The sequence below is a fragment of the Lucilia cuprina genome, chromosome 4 (assembly GCF_022045245.1).
Source record: "Lucilia cuprina isolate Lc7/37 chromosome 4, ASM2204524v1, whole genome shotgun sequence".
Taxonomy (NCBI): Eukaryota; Metazoa; Arthropoda; class Insecta; order Diptera; family Calliphoridae; genus Lucilia; species Lucilia cuprina.
The window spans coordinates 101,008,059-101,029,869 of NC_060952.1; the positions used below are offsets into that span (position 1 = coordinate 101,008,059).

A 21,811-nucleotide genomic window follows, 5' to 3' on the forward strand; every position below is an offset into this window, starting at 1 on the left:
CTGAATTTGTTCTCTTTCGTAATTCGATTTTTTTATAGGGCTATTAAAAGGGTATATCCTTCTCAACTTTGCTCCAAGAATTATTAATTCTTTCTTTGAAAAGTCGTTTTTAGTGAGAATTGCCCGGTATTGGAACTATTTTACACTTGAACTGCGCCTGTTTTCCCATTCCAAAAATGCCTTCCGCCTGAAACTGTTTTCAATTCTTACCGATTCTTCTTACCATTATTGTTGACTGTTTGTATACATATCTACACTCTCCTTTCTTTGTGATGTGTTCTGTTATGTAATTCATTGGGATCAAGTTCTTTAACTTTTGCTCAACACTTACCTTTTTCGCTTGGCTTGTAATTATTTGAGATTTTTTTTAGGTATATGCAATTTCTGTTCAATTGATATTTAGGCATTTTCTTTCTTTGTAATATAGTTTAATTGGCCTAATGAGGCTTTTATATTACAGTACCATAAAAGATCATGTGCCAAATTTCATTAAATTATCTCCAAAATTACGACCTGTTGTTTGATTACAAGTTTTTCAAGCCCTAAAAATAAAATATAATGATTTCATTGTCTATTATGCATAAGAAAATTATGGATATTAAGAGCATTTAAGAAAGGTGATTTTAGATGGGAGCTATGGTCGAGTTTGGAGCCACTATTGCGAAAATCAGTAGTATGATGACATACATAAACTCGCAATTCAAACAATATGATATACAATAACAATGAACACTTTATTTCTTAATTTGTTTTAATAAAGCTATTGACTTGAAGACCACAATTGCAAAAGTATATTTTTCCTAAACATATCCAAACGCTCAAGAAAGTCTTGAACACTGTCGCTGTAAAAATTGGAATTCTTTGCCACTTGAGCACGTTCTAAACGTTCATGTCTTTTGTAATGCTCCAAGCGCAGAGCTGCACGTTGATAGGAAAATACCCCAGCTAAAAAATTCCAGATTGTAATTTGAGGCCAAAGTATTTTTGTAAAATATAAAACCGTTGAATCAAGCTAGAATTGTAACATTATTTATTAAAATACAATGGATACTATATTTTACGAAATCATTACCTGCCACATCAAAAAATCACTAATTCGAGTCTCTCCAGAGGTTCGAAAAAGTAAATCTGGTGATGGAGAATGTCGTGTGTAAAGACATTCGTCTAAAAGCCGTTCACTTATATTATTAACTTCTAAATTATCGCCATACATTAAAACAGATTCTACTGCTTGCGTTATCTCGTCTCGGGAAGTATATGAAAATGCCACATTTAGAAAAAGTTTGTTATTATTCTCAGTTAAAAGCATTGCTTTCGCTATTAGTTTCTGTAGGTCTACCGGTAAAAGTTTTAAATTGCCAATAACTCTAATCCGGACTCCATGCTCTTGTAATTTAGAAGACTCTTCTAAAAGTTTTGAAAATTTCTCTCGGGCCAAATCTAGTAAACCGTTGACTTCTTCTTCTGATCTTTTATAATTCTCAATACTAAATGCGAAAGTTGTAACTTCTCGAATTCCCAAATCCAAACACCATCTTAAGCAGTCAGCCAATTTATCAAAGCCCTTTGAATGGCCATCTATTTTCCGAATATGTTGTGAATTGGCGTAACGGCGATTACCATCCATTACAAAGGCAATATGGTAAGGTAAATGACCTCCAGCCTTGATGACATTCATTGCTAATGTTTCCAGCCAGGAATATTTATAATCTGATACCCACGACATGATTGAACAATACAAATTCCTAATTTTTTGTAATTTCTGTCTTTTTTACATATTTTCCTGAAAAAAGATAAACTTTAGTCGTGTGATGGACAGAGCCCCGTGCCGACAAATATTAACATCGGCGGCTTAAACTAATAATGTTGGCAGCGGCTTAAAATCTACCTAAGCCGGCTAGTTAGTTATTTTAAATTCGCAGAAATAAACTGAGTCATATAACTGAACTGTTGTGTGCTTCTTAATAAGTGCCTCAGGTGGGAATCGAACCCACCAACTCTGGTCTAACAGACAAGAATACAATCTCTTATTAAAATTAAATGTTACTCAAGTTCTGTGAAAAAGTTGAATATACTTGAACTTCAGTTTTATTTTGTATGAAAAATTTGTTGACATTTATTTTGTAATAATTTTAAAAACAAAAATCAATGAAAATTTAAACATATTATACAAAAAACTTTTAAAAAATTAAGAAAAAAGTATACGAAATTAAATAGTGATATTGTGACCCCAAGATAATCGCTAGTTTTAAAAATAATTGGTTGCTAGCATTGTGAACGCCCCCCGAAAATATTGTCAGCATTGTGAATTCGACTTATTTCTTTAAAATAAAACTCAATTTCAAAAACACATAAGACCTGGTTCACACTAGGAAACATTTTTTGAGAAACTTTTGATATTTGTGTGTGAGAGAATGAAATATCAACCATCTCTTTCTCTCACACACAAAATTAAAAGTTTCTCAACAAAAGTTTCCCAATGTGAACCAGTTCTAATAATTAACCAAAACAGCGCTATTCCGTAAAAGTAAGAATGATACACAATAACATTTTTTAATATACAGTTTGCAGGAACATGTCTGTTTTGTTTTTCAATATTAATGCAACTCTTCAACTCTGAAAATAGTTGGCAACAACTTTACTCGTGGTTGGCAATAACGAAAGTTTGACAAAGAGAAAAAGAAGAATCAAGGAAAAGAAAGAAAAATAATTTTCAGCAAAAATTTTTCATACTCCCGATACAAAAGCTCAGAAAAAAGTGTATAATATTGCTTAAAAATTGTAAGAAATAATAAAATTGTTTATAAACATGAAATATGGATAGTAATAAAGAAATTGTTGAGAAAATAGTGACCCCAGGTATGTTAAAATTTAGATAATGGCGACTACGATATTTACGACAGCCTTGCAAAATGCAGCCGTCTTGTCTTTCTAGCCCACAGACAGTGGCTAAAAATTAACAAAATTAAAGTGTACAATTTATTTAAAAAACAGAAAACTTTTGATATTTTTAATTTAATTATAATCCATTAATACACACATTAAAATTTAATTTGCTTTACAGAGCTATATTTTTTAATTTCCAAGTTCTTGTCTGCGGGTCCTCTCAAAGAAACTGCAAAGGTAAGTAAGCCAAGTATTTTAATATGGAAGTATTTTAATTTGTTTTTATTATTAATAACAAATAATTCACAAAACCTTTTGTTTACTTATAGGTATTAATAAAGGAACTTGAAAGTAAAAAGGTAAGTTAATAGTTATATTACCCTTCCTGATACAATTATAAATTCTTTTGCATAAATACTTGAATCTTTAATAGTTAAAATCAATGTAGTTTGGCGGTTTCAAATAATAATTTTCGTAGTATTTTTGTTTTCATTGTTGTTTTTGCAAAAAAAAAAACAAAACAATTCATATTGTATCCGTACATATCGTGCGCTTATAGCAGTGTATAGAATCGTACTAAAACTGAACTGAAAAAATCGAAAAGTCTAAAGAGGTGGACGTGTTTTCGGACGTCAGTCGGAAAATCGGTATTTAAATTTGTTCATAAAGGGGTGTAAAGATACTAATTGTTTTAGATTAGCAATTTTTGTGACACTGCATCCGTCAGCTGTAACTTATGTACGTACATATATACATATGTATGTACATACATACATCTTTGTATATGAAGATGCACGTGTTCTATTTATTTTTAATTATATTGTGGTGTGCTAAATTTTGTATATTTGGTACGTGTGTTTAATTTATTTATTACAATAATAAGAATCAACCTAGTCTAAAAATACTGAGATCTATATCTAATTAAACAATATTGCAAATTTAACCTTCTTATTGAAACGTAGAAATGTACAAACATTTAAAATTTTCTTTTTGCAGGTTTTGCCTAAACGTACCGATTGGTTGGGAAATGAACATGATCAATCCTTGGCTGAATTGGTAAGTCCTTTGCACATTATAATAAACATTGTTGAATGATGTTAAGATCCTAGTATTTTAAATCTTATTAAAGTAGATATTTTATCTATTTTAAATGATACATTTCATTAGTTCAAATAAAAATGCATTAGTTATTTGTTTGTAAATGTTCACACCTGAAATACAAATGTAAAAACTCTCATGCATACATCCATATATACATACATATGTACGTATGAAGGTGTATGTATGTATGTATGTACAATGTGCAAATAGTAGATAGAATTAAGTAATCTTGTTCGTTTAATAAAATGCGTGTAGACGCCATGTTGTATTCAGCATGATACATAAAAAATTTAATTGTGCATTTTTGTTTATTTTTGCTAAAAATAATGTGATACCTACATACATTTTTGTTCAAAAGTGCAATAAATATAAATTATTTTTTATATCTACTGCGAATAAACATTAAATTAGTTGTTTTCATAAATAAGATTTCTAATTAGCTAACTCAAATTTAATAATTGAGTGTAAAATATGTATTATAAATATATATTTCTATTATTGTACACACAGTGCAATATATTCTTTTGTATTTTACAAAGTAGTAAGGTATATGTATGTACAATATTTTTTGTTATACAAGCCTGTATGACTTTTTCCATCCTTTTTCTTTTTGTTTTCTATCTCTTGTTATTGAGCGCATTGCCAACCTAAAAACCAGATTGAGTGTTATTTACGACAGTAACGAATCGTAGATACCCTTCACTGGTATGGTGGTTGAAACAAATCACTGGATGTGAAAAATTTGCAATTTTATAGATATTTTAAAGAAATTGCCTTAAATTTATTATAAGTATAACTCTCAAATCTTGAAAACTAATTACACCACTTATAAAGCTTTTAATTCTATTATCTGTCATATATGTCATTTTGCAACATATGTTTGAAAATCGGTTAACATAATGAAATAGTGAAAAAAACGGCATAACAGCATCAATTTTGTAAAATACCCATGAAACAACATTCCGAAGGATAAAATAATGGAAAATTAGTGCCTTCTCACACAAAAAGGCAGTTTGAAATAGAACATTTTTTTAGATGTATTTTAAATTTAAAAACGGCTAGAAGTAAGCTTGAAACTGAAAATTTTTTCAAAAGAATTTCAAGTACATATTCTTTATTAGTATTTATACCCTACACCACTTTAGTGGGGAGGGTATATTGGGTTTGTGCTGATGTTTGTAACATAGAAAAATATTCGTCCTATACCCACCTTAAAGTATACCAATCGGCTTAGAATCATTTTCTGAGTCGATTAAGCTATGTCCGTCCGTCCGTCCGTCTGGCTGGCTGTCCATGTAAACCTTGTGCGCAAGGTACAGGTCGCAATTTTGAAGATCATTTGATGAAATTTGGCACACACGGACGAAGCCTATTGAAAATGGTTAAAATCGGTCCATTATTTCGACTAGCCCCCATACAACCGTACCCCCATATATGGCCTTTTGGCTTATAATTAATTTAAATGATATATTATGTTAACAAAAGTCGACAAAACTTAGTTTTATAGAACTTTAAATGACCTTACCGATTTTTGTAATGATCGGGCTTCATATCCCCCATACAAACTCCCCTTCAGAAAATTACTTAAAGGTCAAAATTCACTTAAAAACACTAATAACACTTAAATTCTACATAAATAATATTGAAGAAGACTTAACTCCCCCTACCAACATTTTTAAGGATAGGGCCATATTTTGCCCTACTCCCCTTTGAGCCCTTTTGTAAAAAAATTCTTTTTTCCCAAAATAAAAGTAATAATACTCCGAAATAAAGTTAAAAAACAAACCAAATGTTTTATTTTTTAAATAATCCCCATTTTTAACATACATACTGACAGGGTATCATATGGTCGGCTACGCCCGACTATACATTCATACTTGTTTTAAACCTTAATTATAATGCAAACTATTGTAAAATTTATATATTTTTAAGACATTCTTTGAAAGAATTATGTACTTTCCAATTTTGATTAAATCAAATTTTGATTTTTTTAAATTGAAAAGTATTCGTCCTATACCCACCTTAAAGTATACTAATCGGCTTAGAATAATTTTCGATTAATGAACCGTTTAAGCTATGTCCGTCCATACGTCTAGCTGACTGTCGATGTAAACCTTGTGCTTAAGGTACTAGTCGCAAGTTTCCAGATAATTGGATGAACATTTTATAGACGCGAGGAAGGAGGCTTTTAAAAATTGTTAAAATCGGCCCATTATTTTACCTTACCCTCATACAACAGTACCCCCCGAAAATGGCCTTTGTGCTTATATTTATGTTAAATATACCTCATCTCAATAAAAAGCGACACAACTACGTTTTATACAAGCCTTAATAGGTATAGGACCATATTTGTGTCTAGTCGTCATATAAACACTCTTTTCAATTTGTTTTTTACATGCTTGATTTTAACATTAGCGTGTTATTGTCGAGCATGGGTTCGTATTTGGAAATATAGCTCTTCATTAAAGTGAGTGCTAATAACCAGATAACTGGGCCACATAACCAAAGTGTTTTAATTGTGGTTTATTTTTGTTTTTTTTTTTAAATAAATCATTCAGAATAACAGTTTTAAAATGATTTTTACTTAAATGGTTTAGTTTAACTTTTACTCCTTTTGTTTTATTTTTTGCTTTTAAAAAGGTCTGCTAATGACCGTTTTTAAAATGTTTACAAAATAATTAATTGTTACGATTTATTTCGTTCTTTCAACCAATTATTAACATAAAGGATTCGTTCAGTGATAAACTGCAAAAACACAATTATAAACGGTGATCACAGCAATTAACCTTATAAAAAGTGGACCCGTTATTTTCAGTCTCTGCTTATAACCAATGAACATTCGATGATTATAATGCGAATTTTTATTGGTGCACTATATTTTAAAATGCGTTAATGAGAGTATTAGCGTGATATTGTTAAAAATTAATGATAACAAAATAAAACATTCAGATTAAAAATACCCAATATATTTTAAAATCCATTAAATATTCAACCAACTTGGTATTTTCTTCTCTTATTAAGCTAGAAATTGAAATTGATTTAATATTACTAATTTTAACAAATATATACAAAAATCTAATAAAATTTATGTTATTTTAATATTTATTGAATTAAATTGCACTTTTTTGGAATCATAAAATATAGTGTGAATATTATTGGGTGCAATTTTTCATGCCTTACCTCATGATAAATTTATTAGAATTTTGACATGAATTAAAAACGCATAAACTAGAATACGTACGTATGCGTACAGTAACATGTATAGCCTATGCGTTTCCACAAACATTATACCTGTGAGAAGCCTAATCGAGGTTTTACTAAGAGAGAAGAGAGTCCTAGTCAGCTGATATTTGACTACCTATGTTCCGTCCCATTCATCTATCAAATTTAAAAGGGTCAACAGGGGAATGTTTTTATCTCAACAATATTTTGTTGCTAAAGTTATTTGTTTTGCAATCTTAACAAAAGCAAATATTGATTGCAATATTTTGGTTGCTTATATCTTTTAAATACAAGAATGCATTTGATTTCTAGTGTTTTAAAGTATTACATCCTGATTTAAAGTATTACCTTTAATTAGTCTTTTAGAAATCTTTACTTTGTTTGGCCTCTGGGTTTTGACTATTTTTACATTTTGTTGATCTGTGTGATGTTTCATGGTTTTTAATTGCAAAAATTAAAAAAAAACTCGTAAAAACTGCACAAATTAAATGTTTCCTTAAATCCATGATTCATTTAATTTTAGGAAAGAAAATATGCCCACATTGGGTCAAATCATTTATTGGAGATTTGTTGTCGAATTGGACCAATCTTAGACAATGAACTGAGTCCTAGTGTCCCTGGACTGGTATCATTGTTGGGTTCTGGACGTCAAAGTCTTTTGAGGACCAAAGACAGTATATACAAATCCAGATCATTACTAGATTATTGTACACGTTTACATGGGGTATCACTGCCGGATTCTGCAGTCACAAAGCCAGTACATAACTTTCGTAAGTCCAATAGTTTGTATATTTATTTTATTTTTGGTGTTGTTATTAAATATTTTTAACAAATAGAGAAAGTTTTAATTGGACGCGAGTATGGAGGACCTGTTCGTCGAAAACTCTTAGTGCCTACAAGTCTCTATGGAAAGACGAAATTATTGCGTCGCACTGTGGGTCATTTGTCATCAGTTTATTGCGTTCTGTTTGATCGTACAGGGCATTATATTATAACAGGAGCTGATGATCTTCTCATAAAAATATGGTCCGCTATGGACGGTCGCTTACTGGCTACTCTTCGTGGTGCGTCTGCTGAAATAACTGATATTGCTATTAATTTGGATAACACTATGCTGGCAGCAGGTTCTGTAGATAGAATTTTGCGCGTATGGGACTTACAAACCACTTCTCCAATAGCTGTCTTAGCAGCTCATACTGGCATGATAACGTCTGTAAATTTTTGCCCTTCACCAAGAAATGATTTAAAATATTTAGTTACAACCAGTAACGATGGCTCCATTGCATTTTGGCAATATTCAACGCCAAGAGGGCAAAAGATTACATTTGCACCAAAGCCAATACAATATCATGAGAAACTAAGACCGGGACAGGCGCAAATGATGTGTACATCGTTTTCACCAGGTGGAATATTTTTGGCAGCAGGTTCAGCTGATCATCACATTCGAGTTTATTTAATGTCTGAGGATGGTCCTAAGCGTATTTTGGAGACCGAAGCATATACAGACGCCGTAGACTCTGTGCAGTGGTCTCATAGAGGTTTGCGATTCATATCTGGCAGCAAAGATGGAACTGCTCATATCTGGACATTCGAATCGCAGCAATGGAAAAGCGTAAAATTATGCATGACCGAAAGACTGCCAAGGTAATTTTTTGAAATATTTTACACAAATGATTAAATATATTTTACATAATAATGAATTAATTCATTTAGTTGTCCAGAACCAGAGGAAGGCAAAAAATTAAAAGTTACGATGGTTGCCTGGGATTGTTCGGATAAATACGTCATTACTGCAGCTAACGATTTTACGGTATTTTATTCTTGTCTAAATAAATAATACTCAAATTTAAATTATATAATTGTTTATAGATTAAAATCTGGAACGCCAAAACTGCAAAATTACATTGTGTTCTACGTGGTCATAAAGATGAGCTTTTCGTTTTAGAATCAAATCCTAAAAACGAGCATATTTTGCTGTCAGCGGGACACGATGGTCAAGTTTTTCTATGGGATATTGAAAAGGGAGAATCAGTTGCCCATTTCGTAAACAATATCGATGGACAAGGACATGGTGGAGTATTTGATGCAAAGTGGTCACCAGACGGTACTATGATTGCTGCCACAGATTCTCATGGTCATATATTAATCTTTGGCCTTGGCGTAACAACTGATAGATATAAAATTGTAAGTAATGGATTTTACACAAACAACTATATCCCAGAAAAAATTATGCGAAGTACTTCCAAAAGAATACCATTTATCACCACTTCAAAAGTAGCGCTAAATTATTCTTTTTATCTTCTGTGGAAGTGATGTTCATTAAATTCCAATGAAGCGTAAAGAATCAAATTTTTTAAAATTACATTTATCAACACTTTAAAAGTAGCACTAGGTGAATTTTTTACCTTCGGTGTAAGTGATTTTTGTTGACTTCCAAAGAAGCGAAAATAATCCATTTTTTTAATTGAAGGTATATTTTTTGTACTGAAATCTTTTAAATTAAACCAATTTTAATTTGGAGTTAATTGATAAATGTAATAAACTAGAGTACATAAAGGGATCTTCCCTTCCCTAATCGAAATTAAATTAAAAATTCAGATTAAAAAATGTGTATGCATATGTAAAATGAGTACAGAAAAAATATTAATATTTTTAAAAATATTGGCACCACTGGATTTTTGCACTTATAAAGATATTTAAAAATTACGATTTAAAGCAAAACACCATCGAAAATACTTTCCTCTCTTTTTTCTAAACTGACTAAAGTAGTCCTATTGCTCTAATTTTTCCCAAAATGTATTTTTATAACCAACAACAACAGACAAGTCCTTGTTAATATTCGTAACTTTTACAAAAATACAGAATTGAATATTGGGAAACAAGTGTATTGTTTCATAAAAATATAAATTTTAAATGGCTAAAAAATTAGTTGTGGAATGGAAAACAACTGATTTTCACAGGGATTATATAAATCCTTCCAATAAATAAAGTGGCAGAAAAAAGTTAAATTCGAAAAAATGTGACTAGTATCCCGTTTGAAATGAATATTCAATATATATGATACTCTATAATACATACATTTCCTTTCAAAGCTTAAATATTTGGAGAGTTGGATAAAAAGGTCCTTCCTTTGAGCTATTCAAGATTTCAAAGAAAAAACATGAAATATAAATAAGACCTTTTTTATGATATTAAACATGAGGAAAAAACAAGTAAAAGTACTTTACTTTAGGCTAAACCGAATCATATTTATGCTTCAGCATAGTGTATTAAAAAATATTAATATTATACAATTTATACATATTTATCAATATCTAAATTAATCCCGGATTTTTGCTCATATATCCGTTATTTATGGACCGATTTTGCTGATTTTAAATAGCGATCTTCTCCAAAGTTTGTCTAACGGAAGATTAATATTACGTGTTTGCTCATGGAATGAAATCTGAAAATCTCAATAATTTTCTTAATATTTTTAATTTGAAGTGTGTTACTAGACAGTATTGTAGTCTGAAAATACCTTAAACTGATAGATATACATATGGGCAAGTCCATGAAAAGGTAAACCACGATTGAAAAAAATAAAACCCTAATAAGATCTGCATTTTTGAATATAATTCAATAAAATTTGGTATATGATCTTTTGAAGCACCAAAGACGAAGACTGTTTAAAATTTTTCATAATTCTGTTAATTATAATACTAACCCTTTAAAAATCGGCAGATCTAAAATGCTTATAAGCCTAAACTTTTATGCCGATTTTCGTAACGATTGGACCTTATTTTACCCTAGTTCCATTCAAAGTTTAATTTCAGAAAAACACTTAAACGTCCGTAACTCACCTCTAATCACTAGTATTATGATAAAATTTGGCACAAATAAGTTTTATATGTATTAAAATCACACCCTAGAATTTTATGAGGATCGGTCCATATTTAACCCTAGTCGTCATATAACTCCAGTTTTTTATTTTTATCTATACTTTGCTTAATCATGTATAGTATAGGACGGCTGCACTTTCCTACTCCTTTTTATTTGTTGAAGTGTGTGTATGCATATATTTTCAAAATAAATATCATCATATACGATGTGTCACGTACGATATTTAAAAATGTTCATTGAAAAGTTATATTAATATTTTTTTATTTAAAAAATTTTTTATTTAAATATTTGCAAATATAGTATTCTTTAAATGGAACAGAATGGCAACGTTGTTTCCATGTACAAAATCTATACCACTCTGAAAGCGTGTGAATGTCACATACAATAGTATGGAATTGTACATATGTATTATGTTTGTTTCCATGTACAAAATCTATACCACTCTGAAGGCGTGCGAATGTCACATACAATAGTATGGAATTGTCCTTATGTATTATGTTTGTGCAAATAAATATATGTATATTTAAAGGAATCAAAATGTCGATTTAAAAGAGGTCACGTTATTTTCGCCAAATATTTTGTGAACGTAGCTTTAATGATTGTAAAACAAATCGTTAAAGGAACTTTGACATTTAGGTTTTCTAAATAAATTACTGCATATTCATGCATGTTAAAGCAAAAACTTGTTTTTGTTATCCCTCTCAAAATTTACCTTGCTTTGTTTTATGATGATTCCGAATATATTTTAATTCTAGCGATGACCATTCGTGAACTGAACCAAATCAAAAAAAAAAAAAAAAGTATTTTGAAATTATATTTTTTTCATATTTGTTTTGAAACAAAATATCCAATATGGCGTATCGTTTGAAAGGAATTTATAGCCGCATCGAATGATGTATTAATCATGAATAACATTTTGCTCATAATTGTCATATTCACAATTTTGCAAAATTTGCACACCACTAGGTGTGGTTCATAAAATCTTTCAAATGATAGCTCATATCGTATATTTTGTTTAAGAAAAAATAATAAATTAAATATGCGATATGAATTGTTTGTTGTTTCTTTTTAGCTTCCGAATGAATTATTCTTCCACACGGATTACAGGCCATTGTTGAGAGACGCATCTCATCATGTTATTGATGAACAAACACAAGTTATGCCACATTTGATGCCACCGCCTTTTTTGGTTGATTCCGATGGTAATCCTCACCCACCCAGATTTCAACGTTATGTTCCAGGAAGAGAAAACTGTTCTACAGAACAATTAATACCGAATCTCACAATGGCCGTTGAAGGCGTGGTTGTAGAAGACAACAATTATTCAAATATTGATCGGTTAATTGCAGCTTTGGCTAACAGACAAGGAGGTGGAGGTGGTAATCAAAATAGTCCTCCAACAGGTAGAGCGAATCATTCGCAACTGGATCGTATGATTGAAGCCTTAGCGAACCGGCAAGGTCACGATCAAGCCCCAGACTCCAATAATCGTCCCTCTGGCAGTCGCAATTCAAACAACGGAAATGTGCTTGGAAATGGCCCAAGCACATCTCGAAATATTTCATTAGATAGAAGATTGTCGGAACAATCAAATCAGCAGGCTCGTCAAGGTACATCATGGGGAAGACCACCAGCTGAACAGGACCAATCATCTCCGGCAAATCAGCTGAAATACGTACGCCGCATTTATGTTCGACCTATGAAGTATTCTCAGTTGCAAACCCTCAAAGCATCGGTATACACAGCAGGACAATATGAAATGCAAGACTATAGACGTGAAATGCGACGACGTCCAATTATGATAAGTACAGCCAGTATTGTAACATCTCAATCTGGATCAGGGAGGAATAGAAATATTCGTACAAATGGTACAGGTCGTGTGGGGAGGAGACGCGGTGGGCGTCCAGCTGGTCAACAACAGCAGCAACCGGCATACCGCACTCGAGCAGTACGAGATCAAGAAGAAATTGAAGAGCCGCCACCACCAGACGTATTAGAAGAGGATGAAGAAAGTAGCAATTCTTCTGGGGACACTAGCTACTCAAATATAGAAGAAAATCTTGAAGAATCTTCCGATGACTCGGATACCGACTCATCCGATTACTCTGATTGGGTTGCTGATACCCCAGGACCAAATTTGGAACCCCCTAAGCGTTCTAAACGAAAGCCATTGTCTCGTCGACGTACTGTCAGTGATGACAGCAGTGACGATACAACGGAACATCCAACAACGTCGGCTAAATCTGGAAGAAAGGCCAAAAAAATTCTGATACCACCAACTGCACCAAATGGTGAAATTCCAGAAGTTTATCGCCCAGCCGAATGGTTGTCGGAAGTTATTCCGCGGAAGGCTCCATATTATCCACAAATGGGTGACGAAGTAGTTTACTTTAGACAGGGCCACCATCGATACATAGAAGCCGTTCGATTGAAAAAAGTGTACAAAGTGTCACATAGCTCCGAACCGTGGAATTTTCGCACTTTAAGAGATCGTGAGCTTGTTCGTGTCATAGGTATAAAATATGAAATTCGGCCTCCAAGGTTGTGCTGCCTTAAATTAGCGATCATCGATGAGGATGGTAATATGACGGGTACTACTTTTAAAATCAAATATCACGACATGCCGGATGTGCTAGATTTTTTAGTCCTCAGACAAACATATGATTTAGCAGTTCAACGAAACTGGTCAATTGGAGACCGTTTCCGTTGTATGATTGGTGATGGTTGGTGGATGGGGCAGATCGAATCCCGACATGCTTTATCCGCAGAATTTCCCGATTCTCCATTTATGTGTTTTCGTGTCCGTTGGGATAATGGCGAATATGAATATATGAGTCCATGGGATATGGAACCCATTGACGAAAATCGATTACCAGACGAAGTTGGTGGAGCTGTACCCGTTTTACAAGAAGAGATTCGTGCCACATTGTACCAACCAAAGTCTGAGGAATGGCACCGTGGTGACCGAGATGGTTCATGTCGTCGAATAATTAATGGATTCGAACAGGTAAGTTCAGTACGAGTTTTTGCCGTACATACATCCGTATATACATACATCAAGTTCTATAGGTTGGTTCTTTTCAACAATAATACAAAAAAAATTATTGGATATTTTTATACTCGATTTACGGATTTCGCACCATATTTGAAGTAATTGTGGTTATGTATGTCAATTAACTTTTTGTGGGTCTATTTCGGTCATACTGGGGTTTACTCTGTAACTCTATTCAAAGTACTTGTATATGTAAGAATAAAGCCAAGATGAAAATAAGAAGATTTAAGAGAAAAGTTATTAAAAAGGTTTTCGTAAAATTAGAAAAGTGGTTGATTAAATAATAGTTTGTAATTTACACGAAATTTATATGTTTTACGAAAAAAGTATGGCCTCCGGTAGGTTAGTGTTCTAATCTGGTAGACCGGAGTTCGTGGGTTCGATTCCCACCTGAGTCACTGGTTAAGGAGCGCAGGTGTATTTCTTCGGATTTGATGTATATATATACATCCTCTTTTCAAACTAACTAACTAACTACGAAAAAAGTAATTACGTGTACTAAGTGTAAGATACTTATACTCTATTAGAATAAGGCCGCGTGTGTCGGTCTATGTTCAAAGATTTCTTTGATTATATTTTATTTATTTATGGATTTTATTAATTATAGAAATTTATTGCACCTTTACAAGTTTTGCAAATCTAATAGAAATAGACTATTGAAAATACTGAAGTAGACTTCAATATAATAACGTTCATTTTGTGTATACAAATATAATTGATCGAACACTCTAAGAATTTTTGATGTTGTAATAAGAAGAGACTTTTTTGTGATATTTCTGAAAATAGTTAAAAGGACTTTTAAAAAAGGACTTCAGAGTTTTAATTTGAATAATCATTATACCCTACACTACTATAGTGGGTAGGGTATTATACGTTTGTGCTGATGTTTGTAACATACAAAAATATTGGTCCAATACCCACCTTAAAGTATACCGATCGATTCAGAATAATTTTTTGAGTCGATTAAGACATGTCCGTCCGTCCGTCCGTCTGTCCGGCTGGCTGGCTGGCTGTCCATGTAAACCTTGTGCGCAAGGTACAGGCCGCAATTTTCAAGATAATTTGATGAAATTTGGACCAAGCATGTTTTTTGGCACAGGGACGAAGCCTATTGAAAATGGTTGAAATCGGTCCATTATTTCACATAGCCCCCATGCAACCGTACCTCCCGATTTGAACTTTTTATGCCATAATTACGTCAAATATTCTGCTATCTCTCTAAAAATTGGCACAAATAAGTTTTATATAAGTATAAATGATACTGCAGATTTTCGTAAGGATCGGCCTATATTTGACCCTAGCCCCCATACAAACCCCCCTTCAAAAAATGACTTAAACGTCTAAAATTGACTTGTAACCATTTGTATCGCAATGAAACTCAACAAAACTAACTGTTATTTAGAAATATATCCTTTTCCCAAATTAACCGAGGATCGGTCCATATTTGACCTATATAAAGCCTCATTTAGAAATTTTAGTTTTTTTATCAATAAATTGCTTAAATATTTTGGAATTATTGGTAATATTCAACATAAAACTTTCTTTATAAAAAATAAAAATTTTATAAAAAGTAGAAATTTTAAAAATATACTCATGGTATAGGGTATTATATGGTCGGCCATGCCCGACTATACTTTCCTACTTGTTTTCTAATGAATAAGTGTTACTCACTATTTACGAGTACTTATGCAAGTTCCTTTGGTAATTTTGGTTGTCTTTTCATTGTTGGTTGGTTCATAAAATTTTAATTACATTTACTATTCATTGGTTTTATCTTGTGTTGACTGATTTATGATAGTAAACTTTGTAAGTTTCTTTTGTCAATTTTGTGAAATTTCTGTCTGTTATTTAAAGATATCGTAATTTGGAAGAATTTTACTATGGGACTGTTTAGGTGGACTATGAATAGTAGATATTATTCGAAAGATAAATTTAAAAAAAAAACGTACAAAAAAATTGTTCTGGTTTTCAATTTCCAGAACGTAAAAATGAACGATTTCACATTTTAACTGAATATTTTTACATTTTAAATACCAATTTTTTCATCCTTTTAAAGGTTATGCGTTTGTCAATAGCTGAACATTTCTTAGCACCTGTAGATTTGAATATTTATCCGGACTATGCGTATTTAATTGAATATCCCATTGATTTAACAACAATCAAATCAAGATTCGAAAACCATTTTTACCGCCGTATCACCTCCGCCCAGTTCGATGTACGTTATTTAGCTACAAATGCCGAAAAATACAATAGAAGGCACACGAATATTGTAAAGCATGCTCGTATAATAACTGATCTGTGTTTACGCATTATAAGGTTTGTTCACTTCGATTAAACCTCGAATTTTTTTTAATGTTTGTATTCTTTTATTAAGAGAGCAAAATGATATTGATGTAGCTGCAGTTTATCATCAGCTAGTTGATGTCTACCATTCATCCGAATCGGAAAATGATAATGAATCGGATGTTGTTCCCTCGACAAGTACAGGACCATCAACATCAGCTGCAGCAGCAAGAGCCAGACAAAACATGACTTCGACAAGAAGGTAAATGTTTTATAAAGTAAATATTGCAATAAACAATATTTTATTCCTGATTTTAATGTAATTAGATCTAATAGAAACCGTTCCGAAAGCGATTGGCGTATCGAATGTCGGCAATTGTTGGAATTAATGTGGTCACGTCCAGACTCATTACCATTTCGTGAACCAGTGGATACAATAGAATTTCCGGATTATCTAGAAATTATTGCAACTCCTATGGACCTTCGGACGGTTAAAGAAGATCTATTAGGTGGAAATTACGAAGATCCATTAGATTTTGCAAAAGATGTTCGTTTGATTTTTCAAAATTCTAAAAATTATAACACCAATAAACGCTCACGAGTAAGTAGAATAAAATTCTCATTACGTTGTATGTATATTTTTTATGAATTATTTTATTATGTATGTACATGTTTTTTTTTTTTGTTTTAAGTTGTAAATGTAGATCGTCAATTCATTTCAAAGTCATTATTATTCATGGTCAGTTATTTTGAAAGAATAATAATTGAAATTGGATCTTGTAAGATATTTTATCTATCGTTTGATTAGTTTAATAGTTTTATTAAAACTCTTTTTTATCTGTTCATTAAAATCATACTCACATCATTATTGTTGTGCTTCACTTTATTCTTTTGACATGCTTCCCAAAAACACTCATGAAATCTAATATAAAATCTTATCTAATCATCACCCACAACTACCCATGAACAAATTCTATAAAATATAATAATGAATGACGATCATTATTGTAGGAATATTTGGCGGTAAGGTTAAGCTATACAGAACATGCATATTTTAATGTATACATATATTATTTAATACATGTTTTAATGTGTTATACTCGATGATCGAGTATAAAGCGATGTTTTATGGAAAATTTATTCTTCGTTTGTCTGTTTTTAGATATATTCTATGACTTTACGATTAAGTGCTCTATTCGAGTCGCAAATAAAGACGGTTATTAGCAATTGGAAGTCGGCTAGAAGACGAGCAAATAAGAATAAATCTCGTGGATCTAGTAGCAGTCCTAATAAACGAACGCCATCTGAACGTACACGATCCACAGGGCGCAGGGGCAATTTGATAAGGAATACAAGGCGAATTCGTAGTTCAGAAGAGTCTTCACATAATGATGAAGATGATGATGACGACGAAGACAATGAGCAACCACGCGGAAGTCAACGAAGGGGTCGCATTGGCCAAGTTCGCCATGGGAATGGCGCAGCAACAACAAGTACTTCCAGTTCGAATCGTGTCACTTCTTCATCATCGCATAGACGAGCGAATGTAATGGATGATCCACAGCCGGGAACATCTCGCGCATCCAGGCGCAAAAATCCCAGTCAAGAGTTGGACGGCGATGACAGCGCTGAAGATGATGCAGAAGTCACAGGTACAAGTACTGACTCGGATGATGAGGATGATACTTCAAGTGCAGACTCAATGAGTGACAACAGTGTCAGTGAAAATTCCGAAGAGAGCTACAGCCCAGAGAAAGATCGAAAGCAGAGAGGCCGTAAAAGACATCACCATAAGTCTGGACGTAAAAGCAATCACTCAGGAGTATCTAAGCGTAGGAGACGAAATATCGAAGACGACACAGATGAAGACTTCGACGTCGGTAGACATAAGAAGCATAAAAAGTCTGGCCGAAAAGGTCGAAAACCCAAAAATGGCGCACGCAGAGGTGGTGGCATTGTTTCTCAAATTGATGAAAGCACACAAGATACTCTTTCGAATACACCTAAGAAAAAAGGAAGGCCACCAAAAACACCACGTAATGATGATGGTCCAACAACAAGTACTGCCTTAATGCTGCAAAGTCCTTCGCGAAATACTAGAAACCAAATAGTTTCCCAAACTAATAACCCAATTGGTGTTGGAGTTGGAAGACGTGCAACTGAAAACGATCATAGTTATCACCTACCGGTGCGCAACGGTCGCATTATAGAATCCGATACAGATTCTAGGGAAGTTGCAGCCAGACCCACTAGAGCTAGTGTTAAACGAGCCATTATGGAGTGGGCTCGTGGCAGTGACATAGAAGACGGCGAGGGAACTGAAGAAGCCGAAGAAGTAAGTGTTTTTATAACCACTGTGTATACCTTAACTTTTAATTATTTACTAAAGAACAATATGAATTTTATATAAAAAAGAATTTATGTTGAGTTTTGCCATAATGTCGATGTATGTACATATAATATAAGCAATTTATTGCTGAAAACTCCATCCAAATTTCAAGGAAATGTTCAGACTTTTGTCCCAAATGATGCAAATTTTTTTTTATATTTAACAAAATTGTCTTTAAAATAAGGTATAGTAAAAATACCGATGAATAAATAACAAGGTTATGGGCAATTTTATACGTAACATACTACCCAGTAAAAATGTGAGGCAAAATAAAAGTGAGAAAAGTCACTACAAATTGCTGGGCAATCAAAGTCATACAAATCAAAACAGTTTTTTGTTGTATACTCTTCGAAAAATGTATATTTTGTCTTAAAAATAAGGTTCGTTAATGTATAAATGAAAATAAATTGTTTATACCATTTAGATTTTGCCAACGCCTACACCCACTAAATCCAATGGAACTTCTAACGGCCCCTCATCCAATCGCAGCGCTGTTGCCTCACAGAGTGTCGTTAGACAATTACGAACCAATCGCAATACAGTCGTGGAGACACAGAACGACTCGGATAATGACAATGATAGCGACGATGAACCTCTCGCTTCAAGTCAAGGATCTCAACATAGACATCCACAGAGTAAGTTAAAAGCGAGTTACATTGTTATGCAGAAATACTTGCTTATTTCATTATTTTTTGATAAGTTACTTTTTATAATGTAATTGCTTAAATATATTTATTTCAAGATATTGGCAAAACGTCATTACCTCATCCAACGCACCTACAGCGAAACGAATCATCACAAAATGGAAAATTAAGTGGCAGTAGTTCATCATTACTGCATATGACACGTTCTCATGCCACATCAACAACATCGAATATAGCTACCTCCTCTTCTGCGGCACCGCCGACTGTTCATGATCACAACTATATAGGGGATTCAGGACCCTCGACATCCTCTGCAGCTAACAGAAACTCAAAAAGACATCCGCACAGTTTTGATGAATCAGATAGAAGTCTTCAGGGTGCTGAAAGTGGTATGTCATCTTCTGCCCAAACACGTCTGAGACGTGGCCTACCTTCATCTACAACAGTAGGGCATACGTCATCGTTTCAATCTACAGTACCCGTCAGAAGAGGTCGGTCGCGTTTTAGTCAAGAAAATTCTCAAACAGAAGCCTCAGCAGACGAGAATGGAACCGAAGGTAATATTGAGGACGACGACGACGACAATGAGGAAGGTGTTTCGGATATGGGTACGGGTGGTTCCACTAACTCCTCCGCCACAGATGATGCCTCTGATTCAGAAGACAATCAGCCATTAACTTCGTATGTACCTAAAGCGAAACGTGGTAGGAGACCTGGAAGCAAGCGTCGACTTTCAGATGACTCTTTCGTCGCTGATGAAGAGGATGACTACAATAAAGGACGTCATGGAGGTCGCAAACGTGATTCTGGCGGAGTAGGAGGTCGAATTAGCAATCGGCGAAATCAAAGAGGTTCTCGGAATCAGAAACGTCCACGCTACAATGAACTAAGTGATGATGATGATAACTCCACCGCTGCTAATAGCCGAGGTAGAAAACTGCGCAACGAATCGATTTCTGTTGTTGGTAGTTCAGCACTAAACCAAGATGAACAAGAGGCAAGTACAATGGACAGCGATGACGATCAGTTAGTTAGTGTCAGCAGTAGAGGTCGCGTTCGAAAAATTACTGCCAAAGCGAGAGGGATTTTTAAGGAGTAACTTTTTTTGAGTCATTTATCTACTCCTGCGACTGTATCCAAAACATATACATACATACATGCATACACACATATATTTTTATTAATACCAATTCACAGAATTCATTTACTTTTTATTTAGTTTTTATGTTAAAAATGTTTAGAAATATTCATTACCATCTAGAAATCCCTCTAAATCATTATTTTCCATTTAATATAAGATTCACTATTAAAGTACATACCTATATATTTTTGATTTGTTTGTAGCGTATTTGTAAAATATTTAGAAATTGCTTTTTTATTATTTACATCTTCTCCCCTATTAACTTACGCCACGGTGTATTTCAATTAAATTAATAAATTTTAAAACATTTAGTTCGTCAGTAAATAATATCACACTATTATGAGTAAACTTTATTTTTTTTATTTTTTATCCAACAAATAATTTGTTTTTATGCTCCAGCTAATATGTTTTAGATAAATACATACACAAAAACATTTATTTATTGAGATGTTAAAATTACATGAAACAACCTACACGATTCATACAAAACCTTTTATGTACATTTATGTTTAAAAATTTAATTGAAAAATAAAAAAAAAATAATAAAAAAATAATTATTTATTTGTTTTATTTTCGAAATTAACAATGTGTATAGCTTCTTTAAAACATAAAGGTAAAATAATCATCCCAAATAAACTGTAATTTGTTCTAAAGAACTTAAGTACTTAACCCTCTAGGACTGACGTGATAGTCTGACAGACACCAAAAAATCAGAAAAATTCGATTTTTCAATAAACACAGTTTAACATATATTGTCGTGTCGATGTTAAAAAAAATATAATATATAATATAAATAGTTTCAAAAAATGGTGTCTAGCAGCCACCACGTCAGTAAAATAGTTATAGTTAATAGTTTTTCTGAAGTTGTTCAAGTTGCTCATTAACGCATTTTGTTTCGTGAACTGTTTTGACCGCAGTGAAAGTAAGATTGTAAGTCTTAGTATTTTTATGGCTTTTTTGGTTGCGGAATGTAAGATTTAATATTTTTAAAAACTAATCATAACCAATGAATAACAACCCAGCAAAATTTCTGTGGTGCAAATTGAATTTAAGTTTCATGACTTCTTTAAGAACAGTGCCAATACAACTCATTCTAAATACCTTCTACCTATTCCGCAGTTGAAAAATGTCTACAAAACTTCAAAAATAAATTCAAATTGTTAACTTAATTAAAAGAGATTTACATATGTATTTTGATTATTATAATAATA

At 32.7% G+C, this 21,811-nt stretch overlaps 2 protein-coding genes across 3 annotated transcripts; one reads left to right on the top strand and one right to left on the bottom strand.

The window, feature by feature from the left end:
* Window positions 1–715: 715 nt before the first annotated feature.
* On the bottom strand, window positions 716–1,854 carry LOC111674513 (dehydrodolichyl diphosphate synthase complex subunit DHDDS). The gene is made up of 2 exons (XM_023435130.2): window positions 1,073–1,854; window positions 716–1,012 (listed from the first exon to the last, which is right to left on the bottom strand). Exons 1-2 carry the CDS (start codon window positions 1,724–1,726, stop codon window positions 761–763), a joined length of 906 nt encoding a protein of 301 aa, XP_023290898.1. The 5' UTR covers window positions 1,727–1,854; the 3' UTR covers window positions 716–760.
* Window positions 1,855–2,632: 778 nt separating this feature from the next.
* Window positions 2,633–21,154, top strand: LOC111674527 (bromodomain and WD repeat-containing protein 3). 2 transcript variants are annotated; one of them, XM_046950817.1, is made up of 16 exons: window positions 2,633–2,859; window positions 3,065–3,123; window positions 3,216–3,245; window positions 3,883–3,942; window positions 7,733–7,979; window positions 8,046–8,853; window positions 8,923–9,019; window positions 9,079–9,393; window positions 12,164–14,098; window positions 16,200–16,459; window positions 16,518–16,688; window positions 16,754–17,027; window positions 17,438–17,449; window positions 17,589–18,761; window positions 19,240–19,450; window positions 19,558–21,154. In XM_046950817.1, exons 1-16 carry the CDS (start codon window positions 2,817–2,819, stop codon window positions 20,556–20,558), a joined length of 6,696 nt encoding a protein of 2,231 aa, XP_046806773.1. In that variant the 5' UTR covers window positions 2,633–2,816; the 3' UTR covers window positions 20,559–21,154. The 2 variants fall into 2 exon arrangements, with proteins under 2 accessions (XP_046806773.1, XP_023290914.2); XM_023435146.2 differs by lacking the exon at window positions 17,438–17,449 and having other exon boundaries at window positions 2,649–2,859.
* Window positions 21,155–21,811: the final 657 nt, after the last annotated feature.

What these genes read in the sequence shown, in the direction of transcription:
- LOC111674513 (XM_023435130.2), bottom strand. Translation starts at nt 1,726, where the DNA reads ATGTCGTGGGTATCAGATTATAAATATTCCTGGCTGGAAACATTAGCA. An exon ending in GTGATTTTTTGATGTGGCAG is followed by an intron (nt 1,013 to 1,072) that starts GTAATGATTTCG and finishes TTACAATTCTAG; the next exon opens with CTTGATTCAACGGTTTTATA.
- LOC111674527 (XM_046950817.1), top strand. Translation starts at nt 2,817, where the DNA reads ATGGATAGTAATAAAGAAATTGTTGAGAAAATAGTGACCCCAG. An exon ending in CTGTGTTTACGCATTATAAG is followed by an intron (nt 16,460 to 16,517) that starts GTTTGTTCACTT and finishes TCTTTTATTAAG; the next exon opens with AGAGCAAAATGATATTGATG. An exon ending in GAACTGAAGAAGCCGAAGAA is followed by an intron (nt 18,762 to 19,239) that starts GTAAGTGTTTTT and finishes TATACCATTTAG; the next exon opens with ATTTTGCCAACGCCTACACC.